The 20,166-nt window shown below is 47.6% G+C and overlaps 1 protein-coding gene across 4 annotated transcripts in view; it reads left to right on the forward strand.

Moving 5' to 3' along the window:
* Positions 1-20,166, forward strand: part of DLG3 (discs large MAGUK scaffold protein 3) — a 1,928,515-nt gene that overhangs the window by 1,273,302 nt on the left and 635,047 nt on the right. For all 4 annotated transcript variants that reach the window (XM_078640191.1, XM_078640192.1, XM_078640194.1 and 1 more), the window contains one exon: positions 3,064-3,226. In XM_078640191.1, the coding sequence (XP_078496317.1) occupies positions 3,064-3,226 (163 nt within the window). The remainder of the gene's footprint in view (positions 1-3,063; positions 3,227-20,166) is intronic.

Here is a 20,166-nt window from a genome sequence, read left to right on the forward strand (position 1 = left end):
TAGAATTATATAAATTACTTGCCACATATTCCCCAATACAAACAAATATGTGTTGTAAAGACTTGCGTGGTAAGAATAATTCCGATGTAAAAAAAAATGTGTTCTCATTTAATTTCGTGTAAAGGGTTTGTGGTAAAAGCTGTTCCCAAGTCATTGAACTGTGTTGTCAACTGTTGGGCTCTGCTCGGCGTCTGCGAGGCTTTAGGTTGAGGAGAGGCCATTAATCAGTGCCCACCAGAGAAGGAGCAAAACATAGGGCTGATTTGGAAATGTAAACTGACACTTTTGTGTAAGTTTACTATGTTTTGCCTTTTACAAACTACAAGGTAGTAGTAAGTTTATGACTTTGTAGACTCCAGTGAGGGTGGAGAACCTCGTCCATATAAAGATTGTCTGGCCCGCCGAGGTCTTTTAAAGCCCGATGAAAGAAACTATGAAAGGGCTGACTGGCACCAAGGCTGTCCATGCTGGCCTTTTTGTGTTTAGGTGAGATGTGCACGAGCCTACCAGGATTTGTTTGCTGTCTTGAGTGGACTGGAAAAGAGGCTTATCTTTTGAGGCTGGTGAAATCTAAATTCAGGCGCGGGAAGTTGGAATATTTACGGCAAATGATTGCTCAGCAAGGTATTAAACCTAAACAGAATCATGTCTTTACTACCTTGGAAGCGTTAGTTCCTCAGCCCTAGTAGAGTTTTATGCAAAATGTGTTGACAATTTCCCGCTAAATTCAAGCCTTGCTGATGTTTATTGAATAAAAGAGCGCACTGTGTGGGGGTTGACGCAACGGCAGCGACATGTGAGCGGGCAGAGGATCCTTCTCTGAAGGACTTTGAGTTGGGCAGAGTGCAGGGCACCAGCTGATGCCCGCAGCGATGGTTCAGGGGCGGTCCTGGTACAAGGCACAGTGAGAGTGAGCGGGTAATATCCTATGCCTCAATGACTGAAGGAATGTGAGCAGAATTATTCCAGCGCCTTGAGACCCTCACGGGTAAGTGGTGCACTTTACAAATGTTCTGATTGATTGATTGATTGATAACTGGTATGCACATGGGCCACCGAGCATTTTAGGTGTTCTTGTGGGTTGCTCAGAACAGACCACAAGCCTCAGGTCAATATGTCGTCTCCGGCTGGTGGAAGGTCTATCACTAGCCATTGGGTGCATGTGGCTGCCTGGGTGCAGCCCCATCACTTCATGCTGGAGTATGTGCCCGGCACAGCTAGCGTGCATGCAGACTCTATGTGTCGGGTACCCCTAATCCAGACCATGGCTCCTATGGTGGGAATGTGTGTTACCCAAGCAGGTGTGAAATGGAAATATAAATGAGGATATGGTTATGTGTTTTGTGCTGGAATATGTGTTTAAGGGTTGGCCAAAGAAGCGTTAAGTCAAAGATAATCTTAATGCAGTTGTCAAGGGCAAATTGATGAGGCGCAATGGCCCATCGTCCTGTGGGTGAAAAGGAGGGGTTTTGAGTTGGGACAGGCAGGGCACTTGGGTATGTCTTCCACAAAGATGCATCTAGGGGAATATTAATGGTGGCCAGGGTTCACCAGGATGGGTGATGTTTCGGTACATGGGTGTCTTGAGCGTGCCAAAAGCGATAAATTAGCTAATCTGTGCGTTAGTAAGTGTTCTCCTGTAGGATGTGCCGATGGTCCATGGAGGAAACTTGGCAGCAACATATTGAGCCCTTTTTGTGTGCTTTCAAGAAGAGAAGCTTTTGCTCTCATTTCTGGTGGTTTATTTAACAAAGTGGATTGAGGCCAGAATGGCGGAGAGAGTTACTCAACGTTCAGTGATTGCTTTTATGAAGGACATATTTTTAAGTTTGAAGAAAGAACTGATACTCAATTTGTGTTTAAGGAATTGACAGATTACTTATCAAGATATGAAATTGTACACAGAGAGTTGCAAGTTATCATCCCCAATCCAACAGCCAAGTCAAAAGAGATAATAGAGCAGTCAGAGAGGCTATTCTGTTAGCATTGAAGGGTGTTTTACCATGAAGGAAGACTCTTCATGCTAGTGTTTTGAATTATAGGACCATATTCAATCCTGTAATGGGAGTTTCTCTGTTCGAATTACTTGGAGGAGGGGGGGGCTGGTTCTACCTTGGTTCCTTGGTGGATCAGAGATGGAGGAGGTGTACAGAGGACTGTGGATTTCAGGGAAGTAGGTGTAGAGCAGAATCAGGGGAAGATGAGTAAGTATGTGAATAGTAAGAGAGGAAAACCTTCTAGTCATCATTTTCAAATTGGTGAAGGGGTAAGAATCAAACTCCCTATGGAGTGAGAAAATGGGTTGACAAAGTTCTCTAATCATGTCAGGGCTATAGAGGTTTTTCAGAAAGGTACTGATAGTGGAAAGGGGCAAAATCTGGAATTTGAGTAAAATTTCTGTCTCTTCTGATTCGAGTGAGAAAAGGAGAAGGGACTGCGGTGCTGCGGATGGCAACAGTAATGTTTTTTGGAGGAGCCAGTCTGTGATTCTGGTCTGCAGATGACTGGTTCTGAACGGCTGTTGAGTCTCGTCCTGTTGTGTATGGCGTCATGGCGTGCCAAGTGCTGGTGCTCTGGAGGGGTTGCCACATGGTGGCATGGGTGTGAAGGGTAGTGCAAGTGTGAGGGTATGCCTGACAAGTTCTTTGAGTATCTACAATTCTCATCTTAACATTGTGATGGTATTTTCCAATATGTTTCCAGTATTTCATTTTTTGTTTGTTACTTTGTTTTACTTTTCCCATTGGCTGTTATTGTTATATTAGGGAGAAAGGTGGGTGGTTTTCTCATGTAAATAGTGGGAGGCGATGGGTGCAATATTCATGGGTTCATGAATGTTGTGGGTTCTACAGGGCTGGTTGTGATGTACTTTCTAGCAGCTGATGGAGTCTCTGTGACTGGTCGCTCCACGTCTGCTCCTGGTCGTCTTCGGATTTGACTTACCTCTGTGTCCCCGCTTCTTCGGGTGCTCTGTTACATCTGGCTCTTGACTGCATGGTGTACCTTTTAGGTTTAATACCCCATCCTTGATCACTGATTAGTTGTGCTCTCTCCGTCTTACAGCGGCATTCCCTGCCTTGACCGACAACCACATAAGCCATAACTCCACCCTGGGAGGATACCTTGGAAGCGTCGAGAGCAAATCACCGTATCCGCCTCCCCAGGTCACGCCCTCCAGATACTCCCCTGTCCCCCGGCACATGATAGGGGAGGAGGACTTCAGCAGGTAGGTGGCCGGATGGCACGGCAGAGCTTGGGGCCATCTTTGGAGGGGGCACCTGGGCGGATGGAGGTGGAGTGAAGGGAGCAGAAGGGCACTGGGAGGGCAGAGGAAAGTCCTGGAGCAAGGAAGTGATTTGGAATTATGTTATGTGGTGATGCCAGCAGTGTTCTTCCATGTACGCCCTCCTATGTGCCAAGGTGGGAGGGACGGCTCTGGCTGTTCATTGGCTCTGATCTGAGGCTTTGTACCAGCACTAACTAATGAAAGCCCTCAGAGGAACTAGATGGTTCACTGACCATCACTGACCACAGCATCTCCCAAATACATGGCTGAGTGAGGAGTCGGGCTTTATAAGAAACCTGATTGATTGATTGAGTGATTGACATGGCAACAAGGTGTGGGTATGTGATGGTGAGGTATAGACTTGAAAAAACAGAAAGAGTCCACTCAGAATTTACAAAATAAAGTGCTAACCTTCCAAAAAGTGTCTAAACCCAAGTGAACCGTTTGGTTGCTAACATGGGAAAGCAATATAGTTTTTTTAAATAACCCTCACCCACCCAAAGGTCTCTTGATGGCATGCTTCATCATCGGGTTCTTGCCGCCCCGCTGCGGGGCGGGGCGTGCTACGACCGACGAATACATGGGAGCACTATGGAGTGTAGTAAACTATGTGTATTGGTGTGAGAGTGGAAGGGTCAGGAATGAATGAGTTTAAAAAATACCTGGCTTTATGGAAAAACTAAACTTTAATGCTCCCTATACCTGGTATTGATAAAAAAAAAACTTTGAATATGGAGGTATAGCCTTGGGCACAGATACCCCTGGAGAAGCACAGGTTGGTAGCAACAAAGTCAGTGGTCCCGAAACAGGACAAGGGACTTGTGGTCATCCAAAGGAACAATGTCAAAGTGAACAATTCATGACATGGGGGGGGGGAAGTGACAAGAAGGTGAGAGCATGGGAAGAAGTAAGTTTAGAATACATGAAGAAAGGAGGCTGCACTACCTCTGTAGATGTCACTAGTAAGACATCATCCGACGGGTTATGTCAAGTTCTGGAGGTCACATTTGGACTTTGTTTTGCATTGTACTGTGTGTAAGCCAACTCCTAGTGAATTCGAGAATGTGGCAGCTGGACCTGTAAGGTTTTAAAAATGTATTCTTGAAGTGTTAAATGGCACTTTGAGCTCCTTGATAAAGGTGTAAGGTTTATCCCTAAACTGTTGTAGGTCACAACGAGGTGAGATTGTTGCCTTTTCTTTGTGAGAGGCGTGAATGAGTCGGTTTGTTGTGGGTCTGGGCTCAGCCATAGTGTGAAGATGCTCAACCTGGTTCTGGCCACAGAGTCCATCTTTATTCAGTGCCCCTTTTGTCCAAAGTTCCCCCTGTGCCCTTTGTTTCTGACACAACACCCTCCAACAACCCTGCATCTCCCTAGGCAGAGCCAGGCCTACCCAGGGCGCAGCAAGCACAGGATACCTGAAAGCCTCCACACCCCCCTGCCACCAGGGGGTGGGTTTAGAGTGCGCGTTTCAATCACAAAGACATGTCCAAAGACTCAAGCTTTGCTTCAGAGCGTCGGTTTGGACGCTGTGGCCAAGCGGAGGTTCAGATCTGGCAGGAAGACTCCTTGGCATTGGCACTCTGGCAGTCCTCATCATCTTGTGTTCTGTTGCCACTTTCAGGTGAGAATAGTGGGGTACCCCCTCCTGGGACCTCCTGTCCTGGAGACCTGAAATGCCCTGGACATGCTACTGTCAGGTCAGTTAAAGCAGGCTGCTCTGCTTGTACCCACCACCACCACCACAACGACAACCACCACCTGCAGGGAGTGACAATCCTTTCTACCTGCTTAGAGACAGGAAACGTTCCTTGCCAAGTTATATCTCCTGCCTGCCAAGCTTGCCACGTTTGAGGGCCCTCTTAGGAGACGGCGACCAGTCTGTCTCCTCGGCTGAGGGTGGACACAAGAGGAACCTCCCTCTTGGTCTCCGACAAATAAGGCTAGGCGCGAATGGGACCCCACAACACCTGACTTAATTTATAGTATTTTGAAGCAAGAGCCTGCCCCCAGGGGGCAGCAGAGAGCCGTATTAGACAAAGAGCTACAGAAAAGTGTGGTAAGCATAGGACCACACAACTGCCCTAGGCGATGGAAGTAGGGGTCTAGCGGATTCTGCAGGACCCCCAAGATAACCACGCTGGAGTTCAGAAGGTGAATATGCATTAAACAGGACTTTAAATAGTGTTTTATCCTGTCACGTTTGCTGTGTGTTCAAAGACAGAGGTCAATTGCCAGTCTAGTTTTCAGACAAAGTGCTGCTTTTTCTTTTACTGTTGAGATGGTGTTTACTTTTCTTTCTGTGACTGCACAGTGAGAGGATTTTGTAAAGTGAACTATGAGACTCTTGCTGGTGTGAAAGGAGAGGCTGAAGGGTGTCATTTTCTTCAAACACACAACCTTTAAATACCAATAAATGATCTGTACAAATATTTCAAAATACATAAACAGTTAGAAAAGCACAAATGAACACTTTTTTTCTAATTCTGAAATGTGATGGATACAAATATATCAATAGGATGCAAACAAATCGCGACCCTTTCCTTAGTGATGCGCAAATAACAAATATTCAAAGAAACACAATTTCTACATATTATTGTTTGTGCAGTTATAGTTTTAGCAGTAAAACCATGCATCTCTGCAAACTCAGGGGCTCATTAGGATGGCGGGCGGTTCCCGACGTAAAAAGGGACCGCCGGCCATAGGGGCAGGGGTTCCGTGGGGGCCATTCGGATGTGCCTGCCACACTGGCGGGCGCATCCCGCATTTTTAACTTTGCAGCGGGCGGTGCTGAAAGCACCGCCTGCCGTAATGCTAAAAATGCACGTCATGCATTTCAATGAACAACGTGAGGGGCACCGTGCAGTGCCTGCCACGTTGTATATTGAAATGCAGGGGGTACCATAGGTACCCCCCCATGTGCACCCCCATCCCCTAGAATCCCCGCAAGAGATTCCCGCATGCCTTTCGCCGCCACGGAAAGGCATGTGTCCACCACCATCATAATATGGATGGCGGTGTCTATCAGACACCACCACCATATAAACTCTTTTCGTCCGCCGTGGTCCCCGCCCCCGCCATAGTAATATGGCGGGGGGAAATGGGTGGTGGATGTCGGGCGGTACGCCACCGCCATGCGGGCGGTGGCGATCCGCATGACATCCTAATGGGACCCTTAGTGCCCATTTCAATGGAAAAAATGCAGTTTGTAAAAGAAAGTGTTACCACGTCATGCTTTAGTAATACATTTGTGACAACGTGCTCCTAAACACACCAACAGTTCCATGGCACTCCCTCACCTCTCCTGCTGAGTGGGCGTGGCTCCTATGCAACACGTTCTCTGTGCAACGCTTGGATCTCTCAGAGTCCGCATGAGTTTAGTGATGCACCATTATTGCCAGCGCCCCCACTCTGAAACTTGTTCCAGCTTCACTGACGACTTGGCTGTAGTTTTGCAATCACAATGAGGGCTCCCTGTTTTCCCTTTTTACTGATTTTTACAGATAAATACAGAAGGAAAACCATTTATTTTCCTGTCTGTATTTATTTTTAAATGTGGATAAAAACGGAAAATGGTTAATTTTTTTAGCAATTCTAAATGCTGTCATTCATGACTACTAGGCCAATAACTCTGTCGATCAGAAGACAAGGGGTTAAAACATTTTTATGGATTTTAATAAAGAGCCTTAAACAGTAATAGATATGCAGAACCTTGATATTAAAATGTGCATGTCATCTGAGTGTGTCGATAACCCTGAAACCTGTCAGTCGTTCAGGCATGAGTGCATATTTATCGGTTAAATAAGTGTTGAAATATACTCATTTCAGATTCATTTTTTTTACAAAACCCAAAATAAATATAGCTAAATACAGATAAGTTTAGTAAAAAAAATTAATAGGGATAAATACAGACGGAAATGTAAAAAAAAAAACATAAAACCGGGAACCCTAATTGCAATGCAGGTGTTCAGCACAGTAGACATGTAAGGGGTCAGAGCGCCCGGATAGCCTCTCGGGTGATCAGTGCGCTACACCTTACAATAGGACATAACAAAAGAAGGGCCCCAGGATTCTTCCGCAGGCGCGGGTCACCTTCAAGGAGTTGGGGGGTCAGTGTTCAGGGATGATAGAAGTGAGCTGTGGGTGGGGGTTCTAAGAAGGGTGGTGCTGAGGCAAAAACAGGGTCTTCTACCGACCCCTCCTGGTGTGGGACAGACTTGGGCATGGGGGTGCCACCCCAGACAGTGGGCGAGAAGCAGGACCCTCCTGTTTTGGGTCCTTTCTGGTTCGGCCTCTGGATTTCCACACGGCCTTAGACACTGCGGCCTGATCTTTCGCAGGGAATTAAATGACCTGCGGACCTGCATTTCTGTCACATGAAAGGAGTGCAGGCACTGCTCAGAAACAGGGCAGTACTTATAATAGGAGAGTGCAGGCACTGCTCAGAAACAGGGCAGTACATATAATGGGAGGGTGCAGGCACTGCTCAGAAACAGGGCAGTACTTATAATAGGAGAGTGCAGGCACTGCTCAGAAACAGGGCAGTACTTATAATGGGAGGGTGCAGGCACTGCTCAGAAACAGGGCAGTACCTATAATGGGACCATGCAGGCACTGCTCAGAAACAGGGCAGTACTTACAGTGTAAGTGTGCAGGCACTTCTCAGAAACAGGGCAGTACCTATAATGGGAGGGTGCAGGCACTGCTCAGAAACAGGGCAGTACTTATAATGGAAGCATGCAGGCACTGCTCAGAAACAGGGCAGTACTTATAATGGGAGGGTGCAGGCACTGCTCAGAAACAGGGCAGTACTTATAATGGGAGGGTGCAGGCACTGCTCAGAAACAGGGCAGTACTTACAGTGTAAGTGTGCAGGCACTTCTCAGAAACAGGGAAGTACCTATAATGGGAGGGTGCAGGCACTGCTCAGAAACAGGGCAGTACTTATAATGGGAGGGTGCAGGCACTGCTCAGAAACAGGGCAGTACTTATAATGGGAGGGTGCAGGCACTGCTCAGAAACAGGGCAGTACTTATAATGGGAGGGTGCAGGCACTGCTCAGAAACAGGGCAGTACTTATAATGGGAGGGTGCAGGCACTGCTCAGAAACAGGGCAGTACTTATAATGGGAGGGTGCAGGCAATGCTCAGAAACAGGGCAGTACCTATAATGGGACCATGCAGGCACTGCTCAGAAACAGGGCAGTACTTACAGTGTAAGTGTGCAGGCACTGCTCAGAAACAGGGCAGTACCTATAATGGGAGGGTGCAGGCACTGCTCAGAAACAGGGCAGTACTTATAATGGGAGGGTGCAGGCACTGCTCAGAAACAGGGCAGTACTTATAATGGGAGGGTGCAGGCACTGCTCAGAAACAGGGCAGTACATATAATGGGAGGGTGCAGGCAATGCTCAGAAACAGGGCAGTACCTATAATGGGACCATGCAGGCACTGCTCAGAAACAGGGCAGTACTTACAGTGTAAGTGTGCAGGCACTTCTCAGAAACAGGGCAGTACCTATAATGGGACCATGCAGGCACTGCTCAGAAACAGGGCAGTACTTATAATGGGAAGGTGCAGGCAATGCTCAGAAACAGGACATTACCCATAATGGAAGCATGCAGGCACTGCTCAGAAACAGGGCAGTACTGACAATGGAAGCGTGCAGGCACTTCTCAGAAACAGGGCAGTACATATAATGGGACCATGCAGCCACTGCTCAGAAACAGGGCAGTACACACAGTGTAAGTGTGCAGGCACTTCTCAGAAACAGGGCAGTACCTATAATGGGACCATGCAGGCACTGCTCAGAAACAGGGCAGTACTTATAATGGGAGGGTGCAGGCACTGCTCAGAAACAGGGCAGTACCTATAATGGGACCATGCAGGCACTGCTCAGAAACAGGGCAGTACTTACAGTGTAAGTGTGCAGGCACTTCTCAGAAACAGGGCAGTACCTATAATGGGACCATGCAGGCACTGCTCAGAAACAGGGCAGTACTTACAGTGTAAGTGTGCAGGCACTTCTCAGAAACAGGGTAGTACCTATAATGGGACCATGCAGGCACTGCTCAGAAACAGGGCAGTACCTATAATGGGACCATGCAGGCACTGCTCAGAAACAGGGCAGTACATACAGTGTAAGTGTGCAGGCACTTCTCAGAAACAGGGCAGTACTTATAATGGGAAGGTGCAGGCACTGCTCAGAAACAGGACATTACCCATAATGGAAGCATGCAGGCACTGCTCAGAAACAGGGCAGTACTGACAATGGAAGCGTGCAGGCACTGCTCAGAAACAGGGCAGTACATATAATGGGAGGGTGCAGGCACTGCTCAGAAACAGGGCAGTACCTATAATGGGACCATGCAGGCACTGCTCAGAAACAGGGCAGTACTTACAGTGTAAGTGTGCAGGCACTGCTCAGAAACAGGGCAGTACATATAATGGGAGGGTGCAGGCACTTCTCAGAAACAGGGCAGTACCTATAATGGGACCATGCAGGCACTGCTCAGAAACAGGACAGTACTTACAATGGAAATGTGCAGGCACTGCTCAGAAACAGGGCAGTACCTATAATGGGACCATGCAGCCACTGCTCAGAAACAGGGCAGTACACACAGTGTAAGTGTGCAGGCACTTCTCAGAAACAGGGCAGTACCTATAATGGGACCATGCAGGCACTGCTCAGAAACAGGACAGTACTTACAATGGAAATGTGCAGGCACTGCTCAGAAACAGGGCAGTACCTATAATGGGACCATGCAGGCACTGCTCAGAAACAGGGCAGTACTTACAGTGTAAGTGTGCAGGCACTGCTCAGAAACAGGGCAGTACATATAATGGGAGGGTGCAGGCAATGCTCAGAAACAGGGCAGTACTTATAATGGGAGGGTGCAGGCACTGCTCAGAAACAGGGCAGTACCTATAATGGGACCATGCAGGCACTGCTCAGAAACAGGGCAGTACTTATAATGGGAAGGTGCAGGCACTGCTCAGAAACAGGACATTACCCATAATGGAAGCATGCAGGCACTGCTCAGAAACAGGGCAGTACTGACAATGGAAGCTTGCAGGCACTGCTCAGAAACAGGGCAGTACATATAATGGGAGGGTGCAGGCAATGCTCAGAAACAGGGCAGTACTTATAATGGGAGGGTGCAGGCACTGCTCAGAAACAGGGCAGTACTTACAATGGAAGTGTGCAGGCACTGCTCAGAAACAGGGCAGTACCTATAATGGGACCATGCAGGCACTGCTCAGAAACAGGACAGTACTTACAATGGAAATGTGCAGGCACTGCTCAGAAACAGGGCAGTACCTATAATGGGACCATGCAGGCACTGCTCAGAAACAGGGCAGTACTTACAGTGTAAGTGTGCAGGCACTTCTCAGAAACAGGGCAGTACCTATAATGGGACCATGCAGGCACTGCTCAGAAACAGGGCAGTACTTATAATGGGAAGGTGCAGGCAATGCTCAGAAACAGGACATTACCCATAATGGAAGCATGCAGGCACTGCTCAGAAACAGGGCAGTACTGACAATGGAAGCGTGCAGGCACTGCTCAGAAACAGGGCAGTACATATAATGGGAGGGTGCAGGCAATGCTCAGAAACAGGGCAGTACTTATAATGGGAGGGTGCAGGCAATGCTCAGAAACAGGGCAGTACTTATAATGGGAGGGTGCAGGCACTGCTCAGAAACAGGGCAGTACTGACAATGGGAGAGCACAGGCACTGCTCAGAAACAGGGCAGTACTTATAATTGAAGTGTGCAGGCACTGCTCAGAAACAGGGCAGTACTTATAAAGGGAACGTGTAGGCACTGCTCAGCAGGGGTGCAATAACCATTCTTCTCAGCAGCGGTGAAGTACTTTCAATGGGAGAGTACCAATACTGCTCATTGGGGTGCAGTACTTTTAATTGGGGAGTACTGGCACTTGTCAGCAGGGGTGTATTACTTTTAATGGGAGAGTACCAACACATCTCTGCAGGGGTGTATTACTTTTAATGGGAGAGTACCAACACTTCTCTGCAGGGGTGTATTACTTTTAATGGGAGAGTACCAACACTTCTCTGCAGGGGTGTATTACTTTTAATGGGAGAGTACCAACACATCTCTGCAGGGGTGTATTACTTTTAATGGGAGAGTACCAACACTTCTCTGCAGGGGTGTATTACTTTTAATGGGAGAGTACCAACACATCTCTGCAGGGGTGTATTACTTTTAATGGGAGAGTACCAACACTTCTCTGCAGGGGTGTATTACTTTTAATGGGAGAGTACCAACACATCTCTGCAGGGGTGTATTACTTTTAATGGGAGAGTACCAACACTTCTCTGCATGGGTGTATTACTTTTAATGGGAGAGTACCAACACTTCTCTCCAGGGGTGTATTACTTTTAATGGGAGAGTACCAACACTTCTCTGCAGGGGTGTATTACTTTTAATGGGAGAGTACCAACACTTCTCGGCAGGGGTGTATTACTTTTAATGGGAGAGTACCAACACTTCTCTGCAGGGGTGTATTACTTTTAATGGGAGAGTATCAATACTTCTAGGCAGGGGTGTGTTACTTTTAATGGGAGAGTACCAACACATCTCGGCAGGGGTGTGTTACTTTTAATGGGAGAGTACCAACACATCTCTGCAGGGGTGTATTACTTTTAATGGGAGAGTACCAACACTTCTCTGCAGGGGTGTATTACTTTTAATGGGAGTGTACCAACACATCTCTGCAGGGGTGTATTACTTTTAATGGGAGTGTACCAACACTTCTCTGCAGGGGTGTATTACTTTTAATGGGAGAGTACCAACACTTCTCTGCAGGGGTGTATTACTTTTAATGGGAGAGTACCAACACTTCTCGGCAGGGGTGTATTACTTTTAATGGGAGAGTACCAACACATCTCTGCAGGGGTGTATTACTTTTAATGGGAGAGTACCAACACTTCTCGGCAGGGGTGTATTACTTTTAATGGGAGAGTACCAACACATCTCTGCAGGGGTGTATTACTTTTAATGGGAGAGTACCAACACTTCTCTGCAGGGGTGTATTACTTTTAATGGGAGAGTACCAACACTTCTCTGCAGGGGTGTATTACTTTTAATGGGAGAGTACCAACACTTCTCTGCAGGGGTGTATTACTTTTAATGGGAGAGTACCAACACTTCTCGGCAGGGGTGTATTACTTTTAATGGGAGAGTACCAACACATCTCTGCAGGGGTGTATTACTTTTAATGGGAGAGTACCAACACTTCTCGGCAGGGGTGTATTACTTTTAATGGGAGAGTACCAACACATCTCTGCAGGGGTGTATTACTTTTAATGGGAGAGTACCAACACTTCTCTGCAGGGGTGTATTACTTTTAATGGGAGAGTACCAACACTTCTCTGCAGGGGTGTATTACTTTTAATGGGAGAGTACCAACACTTCTCGGCAGGGGTGTATTACTTTTAATGGGAGAGTACCAACACTTCTCTGCAGGGGTGTATTACTTTTAATGGGAGAGTACCAACACTTCTCTGCAGGGGTGTATTACTTTTAATTGGAGAGTACCAACACTTCTCTGCAGGGGTGTATTACTTTTAATGGGAGAGTACCAACACTTCTCTGCAGGGGTGTATTACTTTTAATGGGAGAGTTTCAACACTTCTCAGCAGGGGTGTATTACTTTTAATGGGAGAGTACCAACACATCTCTGCAGGGGTGTATTACTTTTAATGGGAGAGTTTCAACACTTCTCAGCAGGGGTGTATTACTTTTAATGGGAGAGTTTCAACACTTCTCAGCAGGGGTGTATTACTTTTAATGGGAGAGTACCAACACATCTCTGCAGGGGTGTATTCCTTTTAATGGGAGAGTTTCAACACTTCTCGCCGGAGGCATAACATTTGTAAAAGGTGAGCATAGGCACTGCACGTGATGGCAGATGGAGTCCCTGCGGTCTGTGAGGATGGGGTATTGTGGTCACGTGTCCGGTGACCAGGCAGGCAGCAGTGTCTCTGGCTTCCATCATGAGGATGTGTGTGAAGCCTGTTACAGCATCTAACTGGACCTTTGCGGCATTACTCTTTGCGAGCGAGCACAAGAGGTTTACCGGGGGCTTTTTTGTGCCAGGAAAGGTGGCGCTTTATATAAAAGCCTTGGCTGCTCCAATCTCTGCGCCTTCGGGTCACGGGCCGAGGCGCACTGGCCATTCTGCCACTCAGGCATTTCCTCTATGGGCTGCAAGCGAGGGGCTGCTTTCAGAGCAGGGTGGGCTGCCAGGACCCCACCCGTTTCTCTTGACACTCATACTTACAACCTCCTGCTGTGTGGGGCTAAGTGGAAGATTTCTCCCCGGGCTGAATTTGGTTTCCTGTGCGGCCCAGATCACAGGGATCTTGAATGAGAGGTCGGAGTCTGGGGTGAAAGCCTTGAGGCAGGTGTACCAGAGCCAGGACTGGGTTCAGTGTGGGTTCATTCATCCTTGAAGGAGAAACAAGTTAGTGGTCGTCAGATTTCTTGTGAGGTGTGCAGCTGATTGGATGGGGCTGTTGCGATGCATGACTTGGGCTGATGTCCCCTGGGGGAGCTGGTTGTTTTTAGAATAGTCCGACTGTAGTGCCTGCAGAGGCCCCAGGCACCCATGGGCTGCATGTACACATTACAGATAATGGGTGGAAGGGTGGAGTCCTGTACAACCTCCACGTCTGTAGGATCTGGAGCCGGGCCGGCACCAGGCATGGGCAGCGTGGGCGGCTGCCCAGGGCCTCGCACTCAGCCCACCAGCATGGGGCCACGCTCTGGAGATGTGTCCTGTTGTTTCCCTGGTGATCTATTTCAAAAAAAGGTGTCGCCTTGCAATTAAGGTCCATTGGAGGGGGCCCCCTCCCCGGGCCTCTCAGGGATGGTATCTGTCTGGAGGCATAGGGGAGGGAGACGCTCCCTCAATTGCAAGGAGACCATTCACAGACACTGTGGGGGGCCCATTGTCCAGCATTTTGGCACCCCCACAGTTTTAACTTTTAGACCACAATCAATTCTCACACCTATCGGACTGAAGGTGTGAGAAATGCTTGTGGAGTAAAAGTTAAAACTGTGGGGGCGCAAAAATGCTGGACAACGGGCCCCCCACAGTGTCTCTGAATGGTCTCTTTGCAAGGGGCAACTTATCTACATTAGAGGGCCTCGCACGTTGCCTTTTAGCCCAGGGCCTCGCAAATCCTAGGACCGGCCCTGAATTGTGGAGGGCTTGATTTGGACACGTTTCTGATGTCCACAGGGGTAAAGAGGAGGGCTGGGCCTCTGGGAGATGAGGGATGCTTGTTGAGGAGCAGGGGGTGATCGACGGTGTCAAACACTGCTGACAGGTCTAGCAGCACCAGGAGGCAGGGGTGCCTCCATCCGCGGCGTGCCTATGCGTAGTCCAAACGGCGGCGCACTGCGCGGCTGCACCAGGCCGGCCCCACGCAGCTGTGCGTCTGCAGAGTGCCTGGGGATGAAAAGTGAGTATGACCAGGGGAAGGATGCATCTGCACAAGTTTTGGAGTGAAAACTCTCGTTAATGGTGTGGATTCCCACGCAGGAGCACCTCTGTCTAATGCGCATTGCAGTGTTACTTACCCTTTTCTTTCCACTAGGCCCGGGAGAAATTGTAATTATGTCGGCTGAATTGGTGTCATTTTGGAAATTTTTCGTATCAAAATGTACGAAAAATTACCAACATTACCCCATTATACCACATTGATTCATTTCAGGGAGAAATGTTATCAGGTGATGCACCCTTTGGGGAATGTTTGAGCGCAAACTACAAATCCGAACGTAAGCAGCAGTGTTTTGATGTTCGAGCAGCTGGAAATCATCTCAAAATTACATTTTCAAGTTGAAGTTTTACTCAAACCGAATATTTGGGTAATTTGTTTAGTGTGAGATGCATTTCCCCCAATTATACATAGTTTTGCATGATTTTACTGTAAATTTTAGTAATTCTAATACAATACATCATACAAGTTTCGCACATCCCTACTTTCCACAGACTCTGTTTGGGAGTGAACAATAATGTACGCCGACAAACCCCAGGTCCCACAGACAACCATGTTTTTTTGGGTTTTTTACAGTGTTTTATGTAGCACGAACTTGACCCAGATCGGGTATCAGAGCGCTTTACAGAGCACCAGTTGCATTACATGAGGATACACTCATTTTCGTGAGGCACGGGGAGATTACGTGATTTGCCCAGAATCACAGGATGTTCAGCTGTCATTGCCGAGACTCGAACCCAGGGGCATATTATCAACAACTAGCGATATTTATCGCTAAATAAGCTTAGCAACATTTTTTATCGCCGCGCATCGCTGGATTTGATCGCAGAGATAACGTGCTATTAGCAACGTTTATCTCCAATGCGATAAAATATCTGGCGATAGCGCCGAAATGCGTGAATATCGTTGGGAATCCAGCGATATTCAGGCATTAACGCCAATAGGCTCTTAACCTGAATATCCAACTCTCATTGGATATACAGGTCAAGAAGTGGTCTGAGCAGGCGTTAGTTTTCAGCCATATTGCGCTTAGCGCGAAATTTTTTAACCGCTACGCCTGCGTTGATAATAGGCGATAGTGATGTTAGCGACTGCTTTCAGTCGCTAACAGGTCGGGTACGCCCACTTTGCATGTCATTAGCGATAAATATCACTGACATGCAAAGCGGGCCCCAAACCGCTCGCTATCACCTAAAAGCTGTCGCTAACTGCTGTTAGCAACAGCTTGCTAATAGGGCGATGAAATTATCGCCGCTTTGCGGCCGAAAACGGCAAATCATTTGCATATTGCTGTACCTTATATATCGTCTTGTCAGTACTGAAAGCGAGGCTGCCAAAGCATACTGAGCCTACCCTAGTGGAGAGGTGTGGTGCAGCGACCAGGGCAGCTGACTTCAGAGCACACAGAGTTCATGGTTCAATTCTCGGCTCTGGCGGCAGCTCAGCTCAGGACCGTGGAGCTCACTTAATTTCCATGATGGCCCCCAGCACCTTGAGACCCGTATCCGTATCTGGCGAACATCCTCCACGTCCCACTCACGGCGCAACGCCGCCTATGCAGAGACTTTTGGCAACACCCGCCATTGTCGAAATACGCCCCCCTTTTTTGGTTACACAATTGATTCCGTGTGCGGACCCTTGCACACTCCAATTTTGAAAATAACCCGAACAGGAGCGGTTCGGAATTGTCACCGCTCCCCCGACAATACGATATTCCACACCTTTTCAGCCCTGAAGAGTCATTGGGTTAACACCCTTACTGACGAAACACGTGTCGGCTGGTTTCTTTCTGTATGGATCTCCTTTGACAGGAGAAACATTCACATACTTATTAAAACAGAAATGGAAAGAACATTCATGTGCGATCTTATCCTTTGAAGACTTTAACTCGATTACTCATATCGTTTATATTTGTTGTGTGCGCTTGACTGGTCAGTCTACCTTGAGACCCATAAGGGTGAGTAGTTTGCGCTGTACAAATACAGATTTATTTATTTTTTACCCTAAGGGCCTCATTCCGAGTCCACCGGTAGTCCACCCCGCTAATCTCGCCTGAGGAGCTGGCAATGCCGGGGCTACCGAGAGCTCTATGTGGCTGAGTTACTGTGAGTTTATAGAAGTGGTCCTGCTGGTCCCCTTAGAGATGAGGAATTACAAGTGGAATCGATTATTTAGGTACCAATTCTCCTGGCAATTCTACATTTTCTCCAAGAGATGTTGGCTGCTTTCAGCAACCGAAGTCTCCAGGTAAAAGACGACAGATCTACGAGTTTACCACAGACCTTGTACCTCAATGTGGTCATTGACCAGAGTTACCAGCCCCATCTGAATAAATAAGGGGGTTGTAATCAAGGCCTAAATGTAAAGGTCCTTGAAGGACAAGTTTCTTGTATAAAAGACCGTAGACACACTAACTCCCACAGATCTTGCAGTCGGGAAAGTATTACGGACCACTAAATTCATCAGCCAAAGGTCCTGCACATAAAACAAGCATTGGGAAAGACAATAGGCCTGGGCTCCCCTCTCCAGCTCACCTGCTAAAGATCCCAGGAAGGATGGCCCCTAATGCAAGCAGTAAAAATGGGCCACCTCTGCCTCCCCTGGCTGGGTGGGTAGGCAAAGACATGGGTGCTCCTCACACCCTGTGCTCCAGTGTCACCGGACCTGCCTCAGCGACCCGGATCCAAGAAGGAGAGGGGTTTTGGAGCGAACAGCAGCAAGTGTGCCCGGTGCTACGAAGGCTGGGATTCAATGCTGCAGCAAAACCCTGAATCCTGTAAACAGGCACCTCCTCCCTCCTGTGGCGGTGTGGTCTTGGAGAGGAAACAACTGGTATTGCGCTGTCTGCCTTTTTCCTCCCTTGCTGGGGGTCGTGTGTTAAAACTGAGAAGTTGCTAAAGGGCCATGAAGTGATTGGTGGAGGGCAGGAAGAGCTCTTGACCCTTCTGGAGGCAGGTGAAAGATGCATGGTGCTTGCCCGCCCCCCACCCCCAGGTTTCTTACGGGCGAGAACTGTGTCATGCATCCGTTTGCCTCTCCACCCGCCCCAACCCCACCAACCTCTGTCCCACTTGATGTCATTATGAGGCAGTGGGGCCAGGGCTATTGGAGAATCCCTGCTGAGCACACACCACCATGTGGTGAGTTGAGGGCTTGCATTCTACCACATGGCTGTAAAAAACATAAGTGTTGGAGGCTGGAAAGAAGTGCCGGAGCCGAGCACTGGTAGACTCCAGGTGAAATAAAGCAGTGCTGCCAACGGTTTCATAACTCAGAAGAGGCAGATTTCAGAATGAACCAGATTTCCTGGTAGTTTGACTCTCTGGGTTATAATAGGTGCCTGGGAACCAACCACCATCGGCTGGTCTTACTGGCATTTAATGCGAGACATCCTCTTCTCCTCCAGGTGCTAAGTCCTTCTGTCAAATGAGCTGGTCAGAGCTTTGGAGTGGGGTTTAAAATCCAATCTCAAGGGAAGAGGCGGCAGGGCTTCATTGGAAAAAGTGGCAATAACTGTGTGCAATCTCTCTAATGATCTGCTTTAGCTACTTTAAAATAGTATTATGACGTGAACAAATGCCAATGCTTCCAAGAACAGTTTTTGTAGCCCAGCTGGTCCCGTGCCTGCATTAGCATCTCATGTGCATTTAATACAACCTGCTCCATAGGAAGCCTTTAAATGCAGCAGCTCCTATTCCAACAAAATGGCGTTCAGGAGTGCCTCACTTTTGTCTTGAATACAGAATGTTAGCGCTCTAGTTGTACATTAGAACTCTGGAGTGAAGCTACAGTAGGGGGTAATTAGAAAGCTGCCACTGGTGTCGGCAGGGCATTTTACATTCAGCGTGCAAGATGTATTTTCTGGCCTGGATAAGGAAGATATTTGAAAACTAGTTCTTATTTTAGCTTTCTAGAGCACTAACCATAATTTCTGTGACCGAATGAACCCCCTCGCTTTCTTTTTCGACTACAGTTTCCTCCATGGAAAATGCTCTCCATTCTACAGAGAAGACTCCAGTGTCGTCGCGCTTAGGGGTGCCTCACGTTGTCATTATTATAAAAAGTTAGTGCTCATTAAAAGTGTCTGCTAGGGTTTCAGTATAATACTTAGGACTCCACTGACAGGCTGCTGCTGCTGTTGGAAGTACTCAGAATATCAGACTTTATTCTCATATGCTGAGGACGGTAGCTGTCAGTTTATGGAAAGTGTGTCCTCATGTTACCAACTGGAGCATCTTTAATAATTTTCTTGAGAAAGTCATAAGAGAAAACGTTTTATCTCAGAAACATGGTTCATCAAAACCCGGCACAGGGTCAGAATTTTTCCCACAGTAAAATCACTTTAGAACTCGCAATTCCTGAAGTGAAGATGATACCACAACAAATGACTTATATTGTGACTGAAATATGTTGTCACCCTTTATTTGTGATCCTTTTTTCTGACCCTTAAAACCAAGTATTCACCACTGTGAGGAAATGGGGTAAATGATATGGTATGGTTGTGTGACCTCGCCGTGTAATACACTTACCAACCCCTTTCGATTCAGTAGATTTTGTCTGTCAAGCCCTTGGCTCAATCCTGCATAGTTGTGGCTCTGAGCAGCAAGACTTACACAGAGGAACAAGTGTAAAGCAATTAAACAACACCAAAACAACTGAAGAAGAAATCAACGTGACACTCAAGAAATCCAACACCAATTTATAAAAATAGACATAATTTTTATATAAATGTAAGCACCACTATAAAAAAGATCTATCAGAGGGTTCTGGAGATAGGACATTTCCAATAAATAATAAATCAATGGATTTTTACAGACAAGCATTGGCAAATTCAATAAATGAAGCCCTTAGATACTTTTTCAAGGAAAACTTGGGCATGTTTCAATGCGGTCAGGTAGAGTTACTTGAGGCAACCAACTCCTGCAGGGAGCCAGTCAGTGGCACCAGCAAGGCCCTCAGAAAGAGTTACCGCTACAGAAGAGCAGTCTTTGAGCAGTTCCAGGCACTTTATCTGCATTGCAATGGATTCCTATGGAGTGGTCCTGATGCAAGGGATAAAGGATGCTCAAGATGCTCCAAGGATGCTGTGGATGCAATGAGGTCAATCGGGGTCTTGCTGCAAATACTCCTCAGCCCCTGAACTGTGTGGGGAGGTCCTGGTTACAGGGTTAACTTCCCATTAAGTCCTCTCTAGGCTGCCAGAAGTCCAGTCGTCACTGGACTACCAGTCACTCGGTGTTGCGGTCACCGGCCAATCCTGCCTGACTCAATAGCTCATCCTCTGAGGGTCCCAGCAGCTCTCTGACAGCACTCCTGGGCTCAGGGAACTCCTGGTGCAACTCTGTGTGTC

Source organism: Lissotriton helveticus, chromosome 4_2 (genome assembly GCF_964261635.1).
Source record: "Lissotriton helveticus chromosome 4_2, aLisHel1.1, whole genome shotgun sequence".
In the NCBI taxonomy this organism is placed as follows: domain Eukaryota; kingdom Metazoa; phylum Chordata; class Amphibia; order Caudata; family Salamandridae; genus Lissotriton; species Lissotriton helveticus.